The sequence below is a fragment of the Eublepharis macularius genome, chromosome 2, assembly GCF_028583425.1.
Source record: "Eublepharis macularius isolate TG4126 chromosome 2, MPM_Emac_v1.0, whole genome shotgun sequence".
Taxonomy (NCBI): domain Eukaryota; kingdom Metazoa; phylum Chordata; class Lepidosauria; order Squamata; family Eublepharidae; genus Eublepharis; species Eublepharis macularius.
Window position 1 is genome coordinate 94,834,518 of NC_072791.1, and position 20,932 is coordinate 94,855,449.

The 20,932-nt window shown below is 42.2% G+C and overlaps 1 protein-coding gene across 1 annotated transcript in view; it reads left to right on the top strand.

Annotated features, from left to right (window-relative positions):
- The window catches only part of CD59 (CD59 molecule (CD59 blood group)), a 28,589-nt gene extending 8,276 nt beyond the window's left edge, over positions 1 to 20,313 (top strand). The window contains exons 2-4 of the mRNA XM_054971199.1: positions 15,769 to 15,846; positions 17,010 to 17,111; positions 18,874 to 20,313. Of these exons, the coding sequence (XP_054827174.1) occupies positions 15,795 to 15,846; positions 17,010 to 17,111; positions 18,874 to 19,076 (357 nt within the window). The 5' untranslated portion in view covers positions 15,769 to 15,794 and the 3' untranslated portion in view covers positions 19,077 to 20,313. The remainder of the gene's footprint in view (positions 1 to 15,768; positions 15,847 to 17,009; positions 17,112 to 18,873) is intronic.
- The last annotated feature ends 619 nt before the right edge of the window (positions 20,314 to 20,932 follow it).

The following is a 20,932-nucleotide window of genomic DNA, read 5'->3' on the forward strand; positions in this document are numbered from 1 at the left end:
GGAGCACCCAAGATGTCCTCTGCCTCAGATGGAGAACGGCCCCTTGGTTACTCACCGTGAAGGGTCCTTCTCCTCTGAGGACAGGAGGACATCTTGCCCTCCCATTGTTCTTCGTCCCACGCTGCCAGCCCATGTTCATTCTCATGTTTTCTACTCATGTTGTATTGCTTCCACACCTCCGCCTTGCCTGTTGTGAGGTGTGTGTTTTGTCTGACTACGTATGTTGTTCTCTACGTATTGTTTACACGTTGCATGCAAATTTCCTGTTTTGAGTTCTATCTTCCTAGTTTGTTATACCTTTTACATGAGGGAGATACTGATACTGCTGAGGGGATTCACCTGAACTGGAGATCAGAGGGTGGCCCCACCTACTAGAGGAAGAGGAAGCATCAAGAAACGATGTAGCCCTTTAGCCAGTCGCAGGCGTGTCTATATAAATTCTCAGGGTCCAGCGCTGTAAACGGCGAACGTTTAGATTCCCGACTGCGGATAGTGTTATAAGAAAGTGCGATTCTGTTGCAGGTAAGTGGAATCTCCCCCCCCCCATGTAAATATAGCTATATATCTACTCCCCCTCTAGTAGTAAAAACGATACTGGCTGTAGTAACGATTTCTAGGGAAAATTGGGGTGGTGGTGCATCGCGATGGGCCTTGATTAACGAGGAGTGCAGAAGACGCTTGGAGTTCTCTCAATGCGCAGTTCTTTCAGATTGGGGGGCAGGGGCACAGCAGGCGCTAATTTCGGTAATGGATAATGTTTCTCACATTCTGGAATACCGAAGCAAAAGGCAGTTCTAGCAGTGCTGCTTCTAATGTAGGCGGGATCTCGGATTCTTTTTCCTTGCTTAGTGGCTTGGAAACTTGTTCGGACTGCGGGGAGGGGACAGGATCCAAGAAACCGTGGGCAAATGGACGGATTAATAATGTCGGAAAGAGCGCTTGGCCAAAGGGCGTATCTCCGATCAGAAAGTGTTCTTGGATTACTAGTAAACAGTGAGTAGTGCAGCCATATCCAAACTGCGCCCTTGAGCTTGTCTGAGCAGAGCAAAATCCAGAAACGGTAGTAATACGCTCCCCTCGTGTTTAAATTGGCTCTTCTCCCCAGGCGTTCCTTTTCTGTCTGCGCAGAATTCTTTCCTTATGAAGCTTTGTGGACGGAGATGGGTGTGGCCCCTATTGGGTTTCTCTGAAATGGTACAAGAGTTGGAAATGATTGAGGGGCAGCCTCTCCCATGTATATATAAGTCGCTTGACTAGATCAAAAAATTTTTAACAAGGGGGTGCGCAACTCTTTACAAAGCAAAACAGCCAAAAGAGAAATGTCAAATTGCGAGAAGTCGCTTTTATAATATACCTCTTACTTGGTAGCCAAGCAGAAACGTCCAATATACTGGTAGGCCTTTAGCTTTTCAAAACCTTTATATGGTTCTTGTAGTAATTTGTGCAGTTTTGGTGGCCGAACCCTTCTGGAGCTGTACTGAAACATTAACAAGTATTAACAGCCTATCTTGAGTGAGTGAATGATTTATATCTCCCAAGCATGAACAAATTCGGTTCTGGGATATGGGGTACCCACAAATTCTATGTAATTATGCAATAAAATTATGTATGTAAGTTTACTTACTAATTGATGACAAGATAGTGATCCCAACAGCAAACATCTTATATGTACAACGTGTTCAGTCAGTTGTTGATGTGTGTTAGCTAAAAATGTTAATACAGGGCTGGCTGTAAGTTAGACTGTTGTGATGTAAAATCCAAAAGCCTAGAATACAGTCCAGCCAAACGACACACAATAGTGTGTGAATTCTTGAACTCTCTAGAACTCTTTATCAGGCTCATGGTTACACAAAAGTATTTTAAAACGTTTTTTAAATTCTTTAAATTTTTAAAAGAATTCTGGAACAGGAAAACGCCTCCAGATATGTTTTTAGGTATTGGTCAAGCTTATGTGTTAGAATCCAGTTGTGCTGGTTCTAAGTTATACCCAACACTTTTAAGACAAGATTTAACAAATCCATTACAATCCACAGTGAAAACAAGATCTGCCAAGTGTATCTAGCAAAACTCAAAATCCCTTTTTGGCCGGAGCCTAGAAAACACCTGGAGTCATGTTATTAATATTATGATATAGTCTACTTCATAGGTTACCTTTAATAAACAAACTGGCTGCCTTCATGCTGCATTAATAACACTTCTAGAAGGAATCCATCCTTGGAGGTGTAAACCAGAGGTCCCTGGCATGGCACCCATGGATGCCTTGGTGCCCACCAGTGGCTTTCCTGGGAACTGCCCAGTTTTTTAAGAAAATGGGTGGGACCAAATGGAGCTTTTGCCCAGCAGGACTTATGGTTGGTCATTGGAGATCAGATTTTTTAAAATGTTGCTTTGGCAGCAATTGCCATCACAGCACAAGGATCTTCATTGCATGACTGAAAGTAAGCTGTGTGTATGCAAGAAGGTATTTTAAATCAATATGTTCATTTTAAAATGTACCCTGTTAAAGAGCTTCTCCCTGAAATGCTGAGGATTTACTGTTAGAGATATGCGTAAGGTCACACTCAGGCATTTTGTTGCTGGATCCTTCTCCTGTATTGGCCATTTTATGGTTGGCTCTTTCTTCCTGTGTCAGAATTCCAGAGCTTTTTTTTTTAATTCGTAATTAGTATTGGCATCTTTTGGGAATTTATGGATTAGGAACAGCAAGTGGGGAACTTGGATTGCAGCATCAAAACCATGGCTATCTTTTCAGAATTTTTAAAGAATAAGATAAAGAAGGAAATTAAATCATATACATAATTAACAGCAACAGATGTAAAATGCTTTCTGTATTTCATGTTGGGGTTAAGTGGATTCTGCTTCTGAATAAAGCTGAAGGCTACTGCTCTATCTGCATTCTCTTGACTGTGTCAAAAATGAATTGGTTGAATATTTATCTTTTACATATTCACCAAACATTTTAATTTACCTAACCAGCTAATGGAGCAGTAGGAACCTAACACCTTCTGGTTTATAATGGCCTGTAAGAGACACTTAAGTTGGACATAAGCTGGAAGAAATTTTCAAACTGCTGCTAGGGATCAGGCCTTTATTTTTGTTTGGAGACCATTGGTTGAACTCTTCTAAGCACATGAAAGGTTTTGATTGTACTGGTATAACATCTGTGTAGTACATTTTTATACTTCTTTTCTTTTGAAGAGCTCAGGTTCTCCTGTCCTGCATTTTATCATTCTGTACCAGGAAGTGACTTTAGCATTAGCTTGTGCTGCCCATAAATATCCTATCTGTACAACGTTCATTATTAAGTGTGTGTGTGTGCGTGTGTGTGTGTGTAGGAGGGGTGTTAATTACGATTGGGCTGTGGTATATGGGGAGCAGGCATAAACTTTTCCCCTGTGGCTCCCAGAACTTAAAGGGAACTGTTGAAGAATATATATCTGGAAACAGCAAGGGTTATTGTTATGACCTGCACTTTCTTTGGGGTAGATTTTTCTTTTATCTTTCCCTTCACACCCTCTGGGTAGTTAGCTGCCACCAGGAATATTAAATTTCAATAGATTTTATTTAAGTTTTCCCTTTGGTAACGTGTTTATGCGTCAGGCTCCTTCGTGGTTCTATGTGGCCCTGAGGATAGGAATGGGAGATAACAATGACTGCTACTCTGGGATATAACAAAACAAAATAAAAGTTTATTTTTTAAGAAGCGTATTGGTTACATAAAAGTAGTTCTTAGTTCTTCTAGTTGCTTCATCCAAATTCATTCACACAGATCTCTTGTAAGGCTTCACACACAGTTAGCCTCTTTCTCTAGGCTCTATATTTCTCTCACAGAGAACTCCTCAGACAGCACACAGCTAGCCTGTTTTCTTTTCACTCTCAATTCTTTCTCTCTCAGGCGCACACACAGTTTGCCTGCTTCAAATAGAATGAATATATAGTCTCACAGACACACTCAGTTCAGGCTTCCACTCAGGTTGCCTTTCCCTCACAAATACATGAACACACTCAGGCTGCACACAGCTCGCCTCTCTTGCCCTGAGTGTCCTTTCACAAACATGCTCAGTTCAGGTTCCACACAGGTTATATTTCTGTCATAAACACTTCAACATATTCAGGCAGCACACAGCTAGCCTGCTTTTTACTGACTCCCCCCTTTCTCTCTGCACTCTCAGTCTAATCTCCATTCACTCTGCCCACAATCTCAGTCAACCAATCATATCGCTCACTCATTCCTCTCTTTCACCCCCACTCTTCACCTAGCTCAAACCAAGCATTTAAAGACACAGGCACACATTTACTTGGAATCATTACAAATCCCCCCCTTCTCCTTAAACGGAACACATCTCTTTTTCAGAAGAGTTGTGTGCAGCTTTCTCTGGCTTAGGGAATGTTTTATTGTCGCTGCAGTTCCAGTTAAGTCCACTTCTCACTCTTCTGTGGTTTTTGGTTTAAAGTCTTGAGTTTCTTTAACTTGTGTTCCTCCTCTGCTGGGGTGTCATCTTCCTCTCTGGGATGTTCCACTGCTGGGCTGAGGTCATCTCGCTCTCTGGGATGCTCCGCTGCTGGGCTGAGGTCATCTCAGCTTTGGCCTTCTCTACTATGTCGTTGTTTGCTTCTTCTTGTTGTTTCTCTATCAATATTCTGTTCTTTCCTAAACAGTCTATTTCTTTCTTGCGAACAGGGTTTGAGCTCAGTTCTTTACATGCTCTCTTCATGTTTGATGCACTGGGTGACTCATTTAAAAGGCTAGCATCCTTCAAGAAGTTTCCTAACGCTTTATACTGTTTTTTGCACATGCTGAGCTTTTCTAGTACTTTCCATTTGCCTTCAATCAGTTCAGCAACTTTACTATTAAGTTGTTTCTGTCCTCCAACATAAAGTCTGTTTCTAATTGACTGATAGCTTCTGTACATTAGTAGAAAGACAATTAAAAAGGCAACAACGGCAAAATAAATCACCATTTCTAAATGCTGCATTTTTTGTTGCTGTTTTCTAGGGCTTTCTGCAGCCTTTGGTTTTCTATATCCAAACCTTGGTAACTGACTTCTAAATGTTTAGCCTTCTTAAAAGAAGTTTTCATAAGCTCTAGACTTTTCTGAAGCTGTTGTTTCTCACTTTCCAGTTCTTTGTTTTCTAATTGTAACTGAGCCATCTTGAGGTTCATACTCTTCAAAGATTCAACTGTTCTGAGTTCTAAATTCTCTTCATCAATTTGTGTATTCTGTTTCTCTAAGGACTCTAGTTGAAATCTGAGGTTTCTCTGGCTAGTTAGAGTCTTTTTTGGCTTTCTATTTTCTATATCCAGATAAGAGTTTTCTTGCTGTGACGTATCTATTTTTCCACAAATTAGCTTTAGGTTAGTAACCCTTTTCTGTAACAACTCATTTTCCCATGCAAAAATGTCTGTTTCTGCATTCATCTCATTCTGCCTGGCCTCCTCTCTTACGTACTTTAACTCAGGATCCTTCATAATTTTCTTTTTAAACTCCTCAGAGTTTTTATTTATGTCTCTTGTTTTTTCTTGGGACATTTCAGCAGTACTACTACCAGGAGTTTGGTACATTTCACACTCGGTTTTTAGAGCGCGTTTGTACCTGTTCCACATCCCATGTTTGCAAGGTTTTCACACTTAAAAACAGTCATGGGATGCAGTCCCGCTTTTTGTCCGCTGTATCCCCGATTTTTCCCCCTGCGGTCATACCCCGATTTTTTTTAAGTTCGCTGCCGACTGGCAGCTGGCCCGCATTTTGCTAATGTGAAAACTTTTGCCTCCTTTTTGCTTCTCTCCCCCCCTCTCCTTTTCCCTGGGAGCTGATTGGTTTGTGCAGAATTAACCACTCCCACCCTCCTCAGCTCTCTGAACTCCTTGTCCACCATTTTTTTTAGTAAAGCGAGCTGAGGGTCATAAGGCTGCTTCTTCATTGGTTTCCTTCCTCCCGGTATGCATGCTGTTTTATTTTTTTTTTCAAAAGCCAGGAATGATTCCTAAACTTGCTGCTAATTCCCTGCTAGCTTTAAAATCAAGGAAAGTGTTAAATAGCTGCTTTCTCCTTCCTCCCTTAGGGCATGCACACACATTCTTTTTTTTTTTAAAGACAAGAATGGGTTGCAACGTTGTAATGTTCCTGCACTTTCTTCCTGGCTTTAAACGCCAGGAAAGGATTAAATGGCTGCTTTTCCCTCCCTCCCAGGCATGTTTCAGACTTTGCCAAAGAGGGGGAAAAAAACCAAGCATTTTTCACAGCCCTTTGGAAACAAGCCTCTGCTTCCTGGGAGGAGATTAATCGGCAGCATTTTAACCCTTTCCTGGCTTGATTTAAAAACATGTGAGTGGTACATGTTTCCCCCCAGAACTCTGCCACCAATTGCCTCTCCGGTGGGCAGGGGACAGCCCAATTAGCAAAAAGGGGGAAGGGTTCCAACATTCCAACGTTACTATGCATGCTGAATTTTTTTTAAAAAAGTGTGACGTGAATTGCAAGGCCCCAAAAGCCCAAAATTGCACCGAGGTTTTGAAATGAAGCACAGACACCAAATCGAAATTGCAGTGGACAGTGTGAAATGAACAGGTGCAATGCGAAGCCACTGCGATCGGGGCGAATGCTCATAAATGGCGGTTTAAACCATAAGTGCGAAAAGGGCCTTTGTCTCTCTCTCTTTCCCTCCTGCAACGTATCAATTGTGTCTGTTGCTAAGATACCTAGGGGCTTGTCTTCTGCTCCCCTGGCTTCAGCTTGTAGCAAATCATTGGAGTCAGTGCATATTTGAATTCTTGCCTTTGCTTCCATTACATCTCTTCCCAATGCTACTGGTATTTTCTGTTCTTTAATAACTGCTACAGAAAAATCTTCTTCTTTTCCTCTCCATTTAATTTTTAGCTGTGCTAGTGGCACTCTTTTAGAATTTCCCCACACACCTTGCAAGGATATTTGTTTATCTGGAATCAGGTTTTTCTTATCAACAAAATCCTCCCTGACCAGTGTTACTGAGGCTCCTGTGTCTAGAATGGCTAAAGTGTCTCTCCCATTTATTTGTACCACCTCTCTCAGTTCAGTACCCTGAGCAACCTTATCTGTCTTTACCCCACACAAGTAGACTGTTTCTTCAGTGTTTTTACTGGGTGTTTAATTTGGGTTTGTTGAGCTTTCGGAATTTCTATCATCTTTATCACTCTGATCATCTGAGTCAGTTCTAGTGACCCTCCTTACATGGTCAAGCGTTGTTTGCTTGGGTTGGTTCTTTCGACATTTGTAAGCTAAATGCCCTTTCAGACCACATACATAACATCTTCTATCATTCCAGTATCCATCTTGGTTTCTTTCTATATTTTTATCCTGACTTTTTATAATCTCAGCTCTCTCATATGTTCCTTTCCTTTCTCCCTCTTGTCCTTTATTGGATTTAAACTCTGGTTTATAAGAATAGGCTTTCTTTTCACGGCAATCCCATCCTCCTCTATTAAGTGTTAATCTATCTGCCCACTCTGATGCTTGCTTGACATTATCTGGAAGTTTGTCTTTAACCAGAAGTCTGATCTCTGAAGGAAGTTGAAATAAAGACTGATCCAAAATCATTAGATCCCTTATTCCCTCTTTAGAGTTAGCTTTGGCAGACGAAATCCACTTATCAAAATAGTCTGTCAGTTTGGTACTAAAGACTTAAATGACTTTTCTTTCTGAGGCACTAGGCTTCTGAACTTCTTTCTGAAGTAATCAGGACCTAGCCTAAATCTGTCATATACTGCCTCTTTGTATTCAGCATAAACAACAGGTTTATCTGAGGGAAATGTGTTGTAGATCTCAGCCAATTCCCCTCTAATTAAGCTGTGTAAATACTTCATATATTGTGTCTCTGGTATTTCCCAGTTCTGAGCAGATCGTTCAAAAGTGGACAGGAAAATTTGTGGATCTTCTCCTGACACATACACCATGAAATCTTTTGGGGTAACTCGAGGTAAATCAGCTCTGGGTTCAGAGTTTCCCTCCTTTTTGTCCCCATTCTTAAGTCTCTCTCTTTCTAATTGTAATCTTTCAGCTTCCAAACTGGTGTGTCTTTCCATCTCTTGAACTCTAAGTTCCATTTCAGCTTTCCACTTTTCCCTCTCAAATTGTCTTTGTTCTATTTCAGCTTCCCTTTCCCTTTGTTTTTGTTCTATTTCAGCTTCCCTTTCCCTTTGTTTTTGTTCCATTTCAGCTTTCAGCTTTTCCCTCTCAAATTGTTTTTGTTCTATTTCAGCTTTCAGCTTTTCCCTCAGAAATTCTAAATATTCTGGATTAGGGTTGTACATTCTCTCAGGGTTTCTCTCCTCTGCAGTTCTACTTGGCTCCACACTGCTTTGTATCAGTATAACTCTCAGTTCTTCTACACTTTTCCCCTCATGAGGTAAATTTAACTCTATGCACTTCTGAAAGAGAGCTCCTTTTTCATCCCCATAAACTCTGCCATTTCTCTTTTACTTTTATTTCCTTCTACAATTGTACTAAACTTCACCAGATTATGTTCTCTCTTATAAATCCTACTAGTTCTTCTATGTCTTTCCTTTATAACAGTTCTATATTTCTCATAGGATTTAACTGAACACTCTGTCTCCTTGGCTATCTGTCCCTTCAGAATGCCTTTCTCTCAGAATGTTCCTTCCTCCCAGGCTATTATATTCCCCTTAAAATATTTTCTTCTCCTCAGGATGTGTGGATCCCACCGCTATGCCTCCACTTGTTATGACCTGCACTTTCTTTGGGGTAGATTTTTCTTTTATCTTTCCCTTCGCATCCTCTGGGTAGTTAGCTGCCACCAGGAATATTAAATTCCAATAGATTTTATTTAAGTTTTCCCTTTGGTAACGTGTTTATGCGTCAGGCTCCTTCGTGGTTCTATGTGGCCCTAGGGTAGGAATGGGAGATAACAATGACTGCTACTCTGGGATATAACAAAACAAAATAAAAGTTTATTTTTTAAGAAGCGTATTGGTTACATAAAAGTAGTTCTTAGTTCTTCTAGTTGCTTCATCCAAACTCATTCACACAGATCTCTTGTAAGGCTTCACACACAGTTAGCCTCTTTCTCTAGGCTCTATATTTCTCACACAGAGAACTCCTCAGACAGCACACAGCTAGCCTGTTTTCTTTTCACTCTCAATTCTTTCTCTCTCAGGCGCACACACAGTTTGCCTGCTTCAAATAGAATGAATATATAGTCTCACAGACACACTCAGTTCAGGCTTCCACTCAGGTTGCCTTTCCCTCACAAATACATGAACACACTCAGGCTGCACACAGCTCGCCTCTCTTGCCCTAACTGAGTGTCCTTTTACAAACATGCTCAGTTCAGGTTCCACACAGGTTATATTTCTGTCATAAACACTTCAACATATTCAGGCAGCACACAGCTAGCCTGCTTTTTACTGACTCCCCCCTTTCTCTCTGCACTCTCAGTCTAATCTCCATTCACTCTGCCCACAATCTCAGTCAACCAATCATATCGCTCACTCATTCCTCTCTTTCACCCCCACTCTTCACCTAGCTCAAACCAAGCATTTAAAGACACAGGCACACATTTACTTGGAATCATTACAGTTATATTCCCACCGTGACCTAAACCAGACTGGGAGGGTAGACACCATGGTTGTTATTGTTTGTTTGGTTTTTTATGTTTTTATTAGAAATATATGAAGATTTTACAAATACTAATGTACTACTGTTGTTATACTGTTACTATGCACAATAACTATTCTATGATCAGCTATACATAGTGTGAAATTTCTTTTCTTCCGTTTCTTACATCCTTATCTGGTTTAATATATTCTAATACAATACAAGGGGTAGCCATATATTAATAGAAGATTCTGGTGTGAATGTTTTCTTTTGCTAATGTTTAAATGCTGTAACCTTATTTAGAAACACCCGCTTGTAGATATAATTCTGCATAGTTGAGAGGTCATCCCTAACTAAGTTAGGATACATGGCATCCAAAGTTGCATTCGCAGTGGAGGCACTAGCTTTGAGAAATCTGTTCACCCCTTTGACCAGGTGCCTGTTGTCTCCTGATATCATCTGTAACAGTTTGCGCGCCCAAACCACGGAGGCCCTGGCCACGATGGAAGCAGTGGTAGAGGCCTTAATGGCTATGGCTGCTGCCTCATGGGCTCCTCTCTGATGATGGACAGGGGTTTGTTAAAGACAGCCTGAACAGTCTGGATGCGGATGCCAAATTGGACCCTGTTGAAGTAGGTCTGGGGTCGGTTGAAGGGACAATGGCGGGCCTGTTGCCAACCTGTGCAGTGTTGAGAACCATGGTAGTCTTGGCCAGCAGGGAGTTACCACAATGACGTGAGTTTCCTGTTCCATTATCTTCCTCAGGAGTTTGGGGAGGACCGGAATTGGTGGGAAGGCGTATAGAAGGCCCTGAGGCCATTGAGATGTTAGAGCATCTTTGTCCTCTGCTTGACAGTGCTAGTACCTGGACAGGAAACGGGGAAGCTGATGGTTCTTCAGATGAGACCCGAACAGGTCCATGATTGGTTGTCAAAAATGATTGACTATCATCTGAGAGACTTCTTTTTTGAGAGCCCATTCCCCCAGCTGGATGGTCTTCTGCTCAGCCAATCTGCTTGAATGTTGTCCTGACCTCTGATGTGTTCCGCTTGGATCGAAGACAGGTGGAATTTGGCCCACATCAGGATTCTGATTGCCTCCTTGAGGAGAACTGAGGAACGCGTTCTCCCCTGTTTGTTGATGTAAGCTTTCGCAGACGTATTGTCTGTGCTTATTAAAACATCTTGTTGGAGAATTTGGCCAGGGCCAGCTTGATGGCTCTCAACTTGAGGAGGTTGATCTGAAGGCGAGTCTCCTCTGATGCTGATCGTCCCTGGACCGGGACTCCTTCCAAAGAGGCCCCCCTTCCCGAGAGACTGGCATCCGTGAATATTTGGATCACTGATCGGTTCAGGAAACTCCTGCCCTGTCCTAGGTTTCTGTCCTTGGTCCACCATAAGAGACTCTCCTTAACCTTCCTGGGCACTACAGGTGACGTGTTTGTCTTTGTCATAATCAGAGGTCGATAGGGATGCAAGAAGGATAGAAGAACTCTGGCGTGTAGACGTCCCCAATATATGGCTTCGCAGTTTGCTACTAGTGTTCCCATGAGCTTGGAGAGAGTCAACAGTGGAACTGACATGTCCCGGATCACCGTGTTGACCAGGTTTTTGGTCTTCTGCACTTTTTTCCTTGGGGAGGAATAAACAGCACCATCCCCACATGCTAGATTGATTGATAGGGTCAAAGTGACCATTTCTCCAAGATTATCTGGAAACCGTGGCACTGAAGGAATTGTATCGTTGTCCAAGTATCTTGTGCCTTTTCCCAGGAACTGGTGCAGATCAGGATGTCATCTAAGTACAAATGGATGTTAATTCCCATTTCTCTGAGGCGGACTATTGGGTTGATGAGAACCTTGGTGAAAACTCTTGTTGCCGTGGCGAGACTGAACGGCAGGGCTCTGAACTGATAATGGTTGTTGTTCACATGAAAATGTAGGAAACGGTGATGAGTCGCATTGATAGGAATATGCAGATAAGCTTCTGTAAGATCTATTGATGTCAGGAATTCCTCTAGTTGAAGGCTTCTGCTATGGAACGAAGAGTTTCCATATGGAAGCTCCGTACCTTCAAGAACTTGTTCACAAATTTCAGGTCTAGAATCACCCTCCAGTCTCTGTTCTTCTTCGGGACTGAAAAGAAAAGAGAATACACGCCCTGACCCCATTGTCCTGGGGGCACTGTTTCTATTGCTTGAACGTTTAGTAAATGATTGACCACCAGTTGGGTTATGCGCCTTCATTGGGAGTTTCTCCGTAGTGGGGAGATGACGAACCAGGAATAGAGTAGCCTCTGGAGACCACTTCTAAGTCGTCTGCTCTTGACTCTTCCCAGGCTTGTCGGAAATGAAGCAATCTCTCCCCCACTGGCCCCTGAAACGAGTCACGATTTGGGAGCTTTGTTGTTAAACTTGTCTGTCTCTTGCTTGGAAGAATCTGTTGGTTTTGGCTCCGAAGGGGCCTCTTTTGAAACTCTGTCTTGGAGGGTTCCAGGACGAGCATTTAGAATCCTGTCATGTTCTGGCCAAGGAGTGGTATGTCCGAAATGGCTATGGGCCAAATGGGTGCCTATCTGTTCTCCTCAAGGTTCTGAGTAGCACTTTTTTCTTATCTTTTATCACCACCATGATTTTGTCAAGGTGGTCCCCAAAGAGCTTGTCACCTTGAAGCAGGTATGCTACCAGGATGAACTTGGATCTAATGTCAGCCTGCCAACCTTGAAGCCAGAGGAGTCTTCTGGCTACTGCCGCTGATGCCAAAGATGGGCAAGAGAAGAATATGGCATCCAAAGTTGCATCTGCAGTGAAGGCTTTGAGAATTCTCTTCGCCCCTTTGACCAGGCATCTGTTGTTGCCTGGTATCAGCTGTAGCAGTTTGAGCGCCCAAACCACGGAGGCCCTGGCCACGATGGTGGTAGAGGCCTTTAATGGCCATGGCAACTCCCTCATGGGCTCTCCTGAGGGAGTCTTCTGCTTTTCTATCCAGGCTGTCTTTAACAGACCCCTGTCCATCTTTGGAGAGGGGGTCCGATGTCTGCAGAGCAGCCACTGGTACGTCAAACCTTGGGACCTGCAACAACTCATTGGCATAAGATGGTAAGGCATATAATTTTTTGGCTGCATGGGAACATTGCTTGTTCACAGCTTGCATTTCCCATTCTACTTTCATCTGCCATTTGAAGTACTCGGGGAAAGGGAAGACCTTCTCTGGAGTGTTGGCCCTGAGAAAAAACTCCCTACTCTCTCTGGGTCTACTGGAGGACTTGCCCTGCTTAAGGTTCTCTTTCTCCTCCTCCCCCTTGCTACTTTCCTGTAGGTCTAGGGCTGCCAAGGATTTAGAAAGGAGGTACTGGTAATCCTCCAGCTTGAATAGTCTATCTGGCTGCTTGGGGATGGAAATTTTCACCTTCGATAGGAATTCATCTTCCTCTCTCTCCTCACTGTCAGAGGATGTCCCTCCGGCCATTGGACTCCAGCCTCCATCTTCCTAGGTTGGGTAGCTTTTTGAGCTGCTTTGGTGGGCCAGGAAGCAGTCTTTCTGGGCTTGTTCTTGGATCTGGGAGGGGGCGAGGGTGTCTCACTGTCGGTTCTAGAGGGGGGCTGGCATAGTTTAGCAAGCTCGTCTCTCATGGCCTGTTTGATCATGGTCATTAGCTCAGATGAAGGGTGCATTCCTGCATCAACCGGTACTTTACCCATCTCCCTGGGCCTGCTCTCTGTGCTCTGTGGGTGCTGCTGCACTTTGGAATGGCACTTTATATATAAATATTTTCATATATATTTACTTGCATTGCTCTCCGGTCTGTATTCCACGTGTTCTTTTCCGGGAGCTTCCCTTTTGTTGTTGCCGCACTTTGGAATGGGGCAAGAGGGACTCTCCCACCGGGAGGTTAGTCCACCCGCCATCTTGGCCCGTGCAGGTCTTAGCGTGCTTGTCGCTGCCTTTTCCCGCCTTTTCTTTTTCTTGCTGCAAAGCGCCGTGCTAAGCCTCCAAGCAGAGTCGTGCCGCCGATCCTCTATCCAGAGCTTGCATCCTAGCCTTCTTAATGGGCACACATGGCTGAGAAGCCGTATCGTTGCTGGGAGCCCGATCCAGCCACAAAGGCAGGATGTCACCAGAAAGCTGGGAGCCTGCCGTGGCAGCAGCAGTTGGTGTGAGGCCTGTTCCCTCCTCTTCGCCCAGAAAACTGACATTGGAGTCCATCTCCTAGTTGGAGCCGAGATTGCTCCTAGAGTTTCCTCTAGGGGCACAGTAAGAAGAGGAAGAAGGTGAGTAGGAAAAGAGCTAGATCAAGAAAGAGAAGGAAAAAAGGAATAGCTAGAAATAAGATAAGGGTTAACAGGCCTAAGAAGCAGCAGAGCTCTGCTAATGCTTCTGCACTTCCTGGAGGCAAGAAAGAACTGAAGGAAAGGGCAACCCACACACCAACAGGAAGAGGAAGAAACATTTAAGTTCCTGCCTCCCTGGTTGGATGGTGGGAATCACCCAAGAATCACCTCTGGAGAAAGATTGATTTAGTGTGCTATTTTCTAAGGCAAGGTAAGCAGCCAAATTGCACTTGTTTTTTGAAAACTAATAACAATAACAACAACATTCAATTTATATATGGCCCTTCAGGACAACTTAATGCTCACTCAGAGCAATGTATGGTGTGTTATTATTATCCTCACAACAATCACCCGGTGAGGTGGGTGGGGCTGAGAGAGCTCCAAGAAGCTGTAACTGACCAAGGTCAACCATTTGACTTCAAGTGAAGGAGTGGGGAATCAAACCCAGTTCTCCAAATTAGAGTCCTGTCACTCTTAACCACTACACCGAACTGGCTTTTCTTGGAAGCATCTACTCAGACACATACTGAATAGATCCATATTTTTAAAAATAATGGCCATTACCTTGGTTTCCAAAGGTTTTAAAATAGGAATGTCTTGCTTTCTTTCTGGTCTCCAGAACTTCACTATACTAGCGACAGCCTCTTCCATTTTTAGCTGAGATTGATCTCAGCAGCTAGAGCCAGAAAACAAGATCCTGGGTATCTGTAACAGTTAACTTATTTTGTCTGCTGCATTTATTGTATGACCGAAACAATATTTTTTGTTGTACTGTAGATAATGGTCAATATATGTTTATTATAAACAATTCCCATTGTGGTTAGGCTTTTCCCATGGTGGTTAACAGTATCAAGACAGTTCCACACATCCTGCCCTATTGCCATCTATATGGAGATTTGCACCTCAAATATTTAAACTCGGAATTAGTTAATAGGAGGGACCTTCCAGATTCCCTTAAGGTCTGTCACCTTTTGAATGACTCCTTGTCCTGAATCACCGAGAAGGTAGCAGTGTTTCTTTATATGGCTATAAAATTGCGTCAAGAAAGTTTTCAGAACTAGTCCATGTTTTATGTTTCTGTACCTTGCTCTGTATTTACTGTGCTGACTAATGCCAATCAAAGTTGACTGGCTGACTGACTGTAATTTATTGGTATACAAATGTAAGGCACCCTCTTTTTCTTGATAGCACATTTAGGGGGGGGGAATCTTGCCTTACTTTTGGGTAAATACTTTTTTTTTTAGGTTTTCCTTCTATGTATACATTGGTTCTGAAAGTGAAAAGATGAACCAAAATAACACCATATTAGCTTTCAGTTAAAATCTGTAAACTCTGCATAGAGCTGATAGAAAGTCTGTTTTCCTTCAGCCAGTGTAACTCACATTGTTGTAAATATGTAATTGCTACATGACTAACCACAACCAAAAGTTGTAGCCTCCTACAAAACCACAAGGGGTGTCTTTTGCCTACAAGGGAAATATGTAATGGCTTAAAGCTAGAAAAACAGCTTTCTGACATATGTGCAATACAATGGTCAAAGGATGAACTTATTCCATCTACTACATAGTGGGAAGTAAATAGGTGCAGAGAAGAGAGAAAGCTTTAACATTTTGGCTATAAAAGTAAATCTAATAGCGATGAATGGTAGAGAATTTACTTTCAGAACCTGGGTAAATTCTCTATGTGATCAGTATCACAATAAAGACCACAATGTTTCCAAAATTTGAAGCAGAAGTCTTTTCTTGAATCCACTCCTCAGATCTCAAGGGTACTAAACAATCTCCCCATCAGCTGCATGCTTCAAAACATGGAATTTTATCAGTGTTTTAACTTGGTTCTTGCTTTATAGGTTAAGGAAGCATAACCTATGAGAAGATGAAGTGTCTCTTGATCACTGTTGCCTTTGTAGCTTTGTTCTACTGCTCTGGTAGGTATTCTGGTGGTTCAATAAAAGAAATAACAATATTGCAAATCTAGGCCAAGATACTGAGAAGAGAGGCATGGTAGAGTGGGTCCAGACCTGTTTTGGATTATGTGAGGGCTTGGGCAGCAATTGGTATTGAGACATTCAAACAAATTGAAGAGTGAAAGATCTGTGACCGATGCCATTCTGCTGCAGAGGAAGGGCATTTTTGTGTTTGAGGGGTAGCCCACAAGGATGCAGTAGGTTTTTCCTTGCTTTGAAACATCAAGAATTTTGTTCTACTGCAGATGCTTATGGGAGACAAAAATAGCACTGGAAACTCCTCTATCTAGATCAAGTGATAACGTCAGTCCCTTCAGTGTATAAAATGACAGTGTAATAGAGCAGTCTTTCTCCTAGGATCAGTATTCTTTGCTTCAATCCTTCCAGAATGCCTGCTAAAACCAGTTTTACAATTCTTGAGGAATTCAGTTTCATGCAGGGCTCATTTGGAGGTGGAACGCCCCGGAACGGCGTTCCGGTAGATCTGAAAAGAGGTCACGTGAGTTTTGGCCCCGCCCACGTGATTCCTTTTCCTCCTGGCTGTCCTCGTCTTTAACAGCAGGTTCTACTGCTTTATTTTCATTTGTGACTGGTGAGAAAGAGGGAGAGAGAGAAAATGAGTGAGTGAATGAGTGCAAGCTGAGTGGGGCTGGGCTTCAAAGGAACGTAAGCTGCTTTGAATTCATTCTGCTCTGCTGCTTGCTTTATTTTCATTTGTGACTCGTGAGAGAGAGGGAGAGGGAGAGAAAATGAGTGAGTGCAAGCCAAGTGAGGCTGAACTCCAAAGGAGGGTAAGCTGCTTTGAACTCATTCTGCTGCTTTATTTTCATTTGTGACTTGTGAGAGAGCGTGCGTGCGTGTGCGCAAGCAGGCAGGAATGGCTCTCCAGAGGAGGGTAAGCTGCTTTGAGTTCATTCTGCTTTAAGGAAATACCTGGAGGTTTTTGGGGAAAGAGACCTGAGGGGTGGATGGTGCCTTCTGATACACTTCCGGTGATGTCAGGGGGTGTGGCATATGCTGATGAGATATGCTAATGAGTTCCTGCAGTTCTTTTTCTAGGAAATGACCCCTGGTTTCATGCATCAAATCTACATATAACTATCCTGTTCTTTTATGCTATTTAGAAAGTGTCCTGCAATGTTATGAATGTAATCAGGGCCCTGATCCATGCAAAACTCCGAAGAATTGTTCATCAGAGTACGATACTTGCCTGTGGGTCAAGCTGGGTATGAGCACTTCTTTATATTACACATGATTATTTTTGATATGTGCAAGTAAAACACTTAACATGACTGTTACATCTTCTTTCAGTGATTCACATGTTGGCTTTATGCACCTGTGTTTTTATCATGTATGCTACTTAGGGGGGAAGTACATGAGATGACTTATGCATGTTTGAGCAAGTATGTGTGCTCCGATGCTCACATGTCAACTCTTCCCAGAGTAGTGCACATCTGGTGATTTCATGTGATGTGTGTTATGTTTAGCTGCATTTGTGAGTGTCTGTCGTTATCATCACAGAGTTCTGAACAAAAGAGCGCTGTTTTTGGTCTACTTCAGCTTCCCTCAACCACTATGTTTCCTTGTTTTGTTTTCCACTATAGGCAGATGGTGCTTTTATTTGTATGTTGAGCACACATCCAGATGCCTTCATGCTGCCTAGTCCCTCCCTCTTCCCTCATCAGTACGCCAAAGGTGTTTTGTGCAGAAACCCCCCCACCTGAGGAGAGAAGGGTTGTTGAGCTCAGTACACAGCATGTACATGTGGAGTGTGTGAACATTTGTATTGGTTCATGGTTGAGGCAGGAACTTTCCTACCCTTGCTTACCAATATGGCCTACATTGATCCTTATTTGGAGGAGTGGAGGGTCTAGTTCATTGTTTGTGTCCCAAGGTAGAATACATATAAGAGTTCTGAGCAGAATAGTGTTAGCAATATGATATAAAAGCGTTTTGTCTTTTTGTTATTTCTTTATGTAAAGTGCTTTTATTTTTTTAGCAAAGAGCTCTTTTTCTACTATTCTCATCACCAAAGCCCCCTCCCCTCCAGTGTGTCCTGTAATCTAAGATAATGGCTGCCCTAATTAGGGTTTTGATGTAGTGCTTAGGCAAGCTGAGATTAATCTCCTATGACATTAAAATATGTGTAAGGAGACAGTTGTTTGTTCACTTTCAGTGAGAATAATGGGAGCCTTTAGATTTACCCCAGGATTTTCACCAGTGTAACCTGGCAGAATATGCCAGATTGTGAAAAGGTTCATAATTTGGGGACACAAAGCAGCTTACATCATTTTCCTCTCCTCCAGTTTTTCCTCACTGCTCTGAGAGGTGATTCTGAGTATGTGTGACTGGCCTAAGATCATCCAGTGAGCTTTAATGGCAGAGCAGGGAAGTGTACCTGGGTTGCCCAGATCCTAGTCCATCACGCTAGCCACTGCACCATATTGGCATGCTGCACATCCCTCAGCATGCCCCAGGAACTGTTATTTCTCTCCTCTATACCAGTATCTGGTGCCAGTTTATATTGGTGTGGTGCTAGTGTATACCAGCATATGTATACCCTATAAACCAGCATAAGGCTTAGTTGGTATCCTAAGCATTCCATTGTGAGTGGTCTTTAAAATAGGTTTGATGAGAGAGCATTGTTGATGTTTTACATTTTTTCAAAAACATTTGTGAAAAAAAAGATTTTTTCATGACATCAGTATTTCTGCATGTTTAACAGGTTAGTCAGATATACAATTAGGATATGGAAATAAGAATATTAAAGCTAATGGCTTCTAAAAACGAGGAGGAACTTTTAATAAGTTTTAAGCTTCTAATTTTGGGTCAAATATAAATAAATTTAATCTACTTGTTCAGTTCCCTTTTTAACTAAATATAGTTTATAATTAGCTGATGAAAGCTCTCATTTTAATCTTCTGAACAAAAAAGTAAATTACTTTGTCTAACACTTTTGTTTCTTATTCTCTCTCTCTCTCTTTTAAGGTGAACAAACAAATGTCTATAGCTGCTGGAAAAAGTCCACATGTGATGTCAAAGATATTGAAGCACACTTTCATATCGGTACCTTTAAGTATAAATGCTGTAATAAAAACTTGTGTAATAGCAGTCCAACAACAATGGCAGGTAGTATCATTACACTCGGCATAGCATCTGTTCTGACTGCAAGTACATTGCTTTTCAGATGAACAGAAAAAGTGACACTTAGCAAATAGCATTTCAAATATTTGATATTATTGGAAACCGTTTGCAACAAGCTGAATTTGAGAAAGTGGTAGAAGAAAACTGGAGTGCTAGAGCTAATGCATTTTGTTTTACTTGAGACGATGTATTAAGCTTTGCAAAGCCATCTTTAGTTGCAAGACTTAGTAAACTGGAAAGACGTGGACATCAAAAGGCATAACCTAGTCTTTTTTAAAGCTTAAAGTTTTAGAATTCTAAATTTAGTTCTCAAGTTTACCTATTTAAAATAGTTCATTAAAATCAAGTGGCTGCTGTGCATTGCTCTATGACATCATGATTGGCAGCTACCACCCTGGTGGAAAATGTCTCCTAAAGTCTTGGGCTGGAAATATTTGCTCCCCCGCCTTGCCATGCTACCTGGAAGCGTTATCTAGAAGGTTCTAGTGTGAGATCTGAAGGGCTCCTTGGGCAGTCTTTTGAATCTCTGCTAAACCGGAAAGTGTATCCTGTGCTTCACTGGGCCGCAGGAGAGTTACGTTAATCCTACTGATAATTCTTTTTAAATGATGTCTCCATATCTTATTGGAACACATTGGTGGTTTCCCCTTGAGGTAAGGCTTGTGTCTCCATTCCTGCTGAGGCTGGTGATACAGCACAGCAGTAACAGGGCTTTCACACAGCAGGTCTCCCTGCCGTAGTCCTCCACTAGCAGCCATCTCCCCTTCCCTGGGCCACCGAAGCTCTTTCATTTAAAAAAAATGGTGAATGAATACCATTGTATTAATATAACATCATAACAATTTGTGTAACAGGTTCTCTAAATTCCCCTAGCCCCTTTCATTGTGGTGATATTTCCCTTTCCCCTTGTATACTTTTTAAAAAATTAAAGCTGAGAATTCAGAGCAGCTGTTACACATACTGTGGGCTACAAGGCACCATGGATTTTTTTGACAAGTTAAAATATTTGTATTGCTGTTAGTGATTTTGCCTCCATGGTTCACTTTACTGTTGCATAAGTCATTGTTTGGTTTTTGTACAACACGTGCTTGTCCTAGTTTTGGAGTGGAATTTAACTTTGGAGGGAGAGACTAATTTACACAGCATATTAGCACCATGATGCGCTTGTTCATGTCTCGGGAGGAGTTGCTTAAAATGTGACACATACACCTTGTTGGATTGTCCATTATTTTCTGTTGCATGTGTAAACTGGCTCCTGAATAAAATTTCTCCTGTGCTACAGTATTGGGTTGTATCCACCTGTTCAACAAAGCGTGGCATGTTCCTCCAATGCAAAGAGCTGCCTTCTGATTCAAGAGTATCTTAATCAAGGACTCACTCTGCCAGCTTGCCACCAACAATGCTTCTAGCTCTTTACTGGAAGGTGATTGCCCAAGCTTTTGTTATATGCACTTGGGCCATGAATAATATTCTTCTCTCTGCTCTTTGGCTTCTTTATAAATTGTTCTTGTAAATTCTATGTGCCATCTGTTCTTCATTAGAATTTTTAAATTTGTTCATATATACCAGCCCTACTCTTTGGAGCAGTTTATGTGGCGTTCCCATTGGCCTCCTATCCAAGCACATCTCTTTAAATTTTAATGATGCTACTTAGTCTAACCATTCTCCTTGTTCTGTCTCTTTCCTTTCATCTTTCTGCACTGATGGAACTTCTGTTCTTAATTAAAACAACATGTGCTTTATGTTTAAATTCTCTACCGGATCTGGCTAGCAATTCCCTGATGGTGTGGGGCTCCCTCTTTACCACTCATTTCATGGACACCCCCCCCCCCAGAGTACCCTCACAGATCTCCAGGGCTCTGCATTATACAATATGAAAACAGTTTGAGCTGGTAGCGTGTGT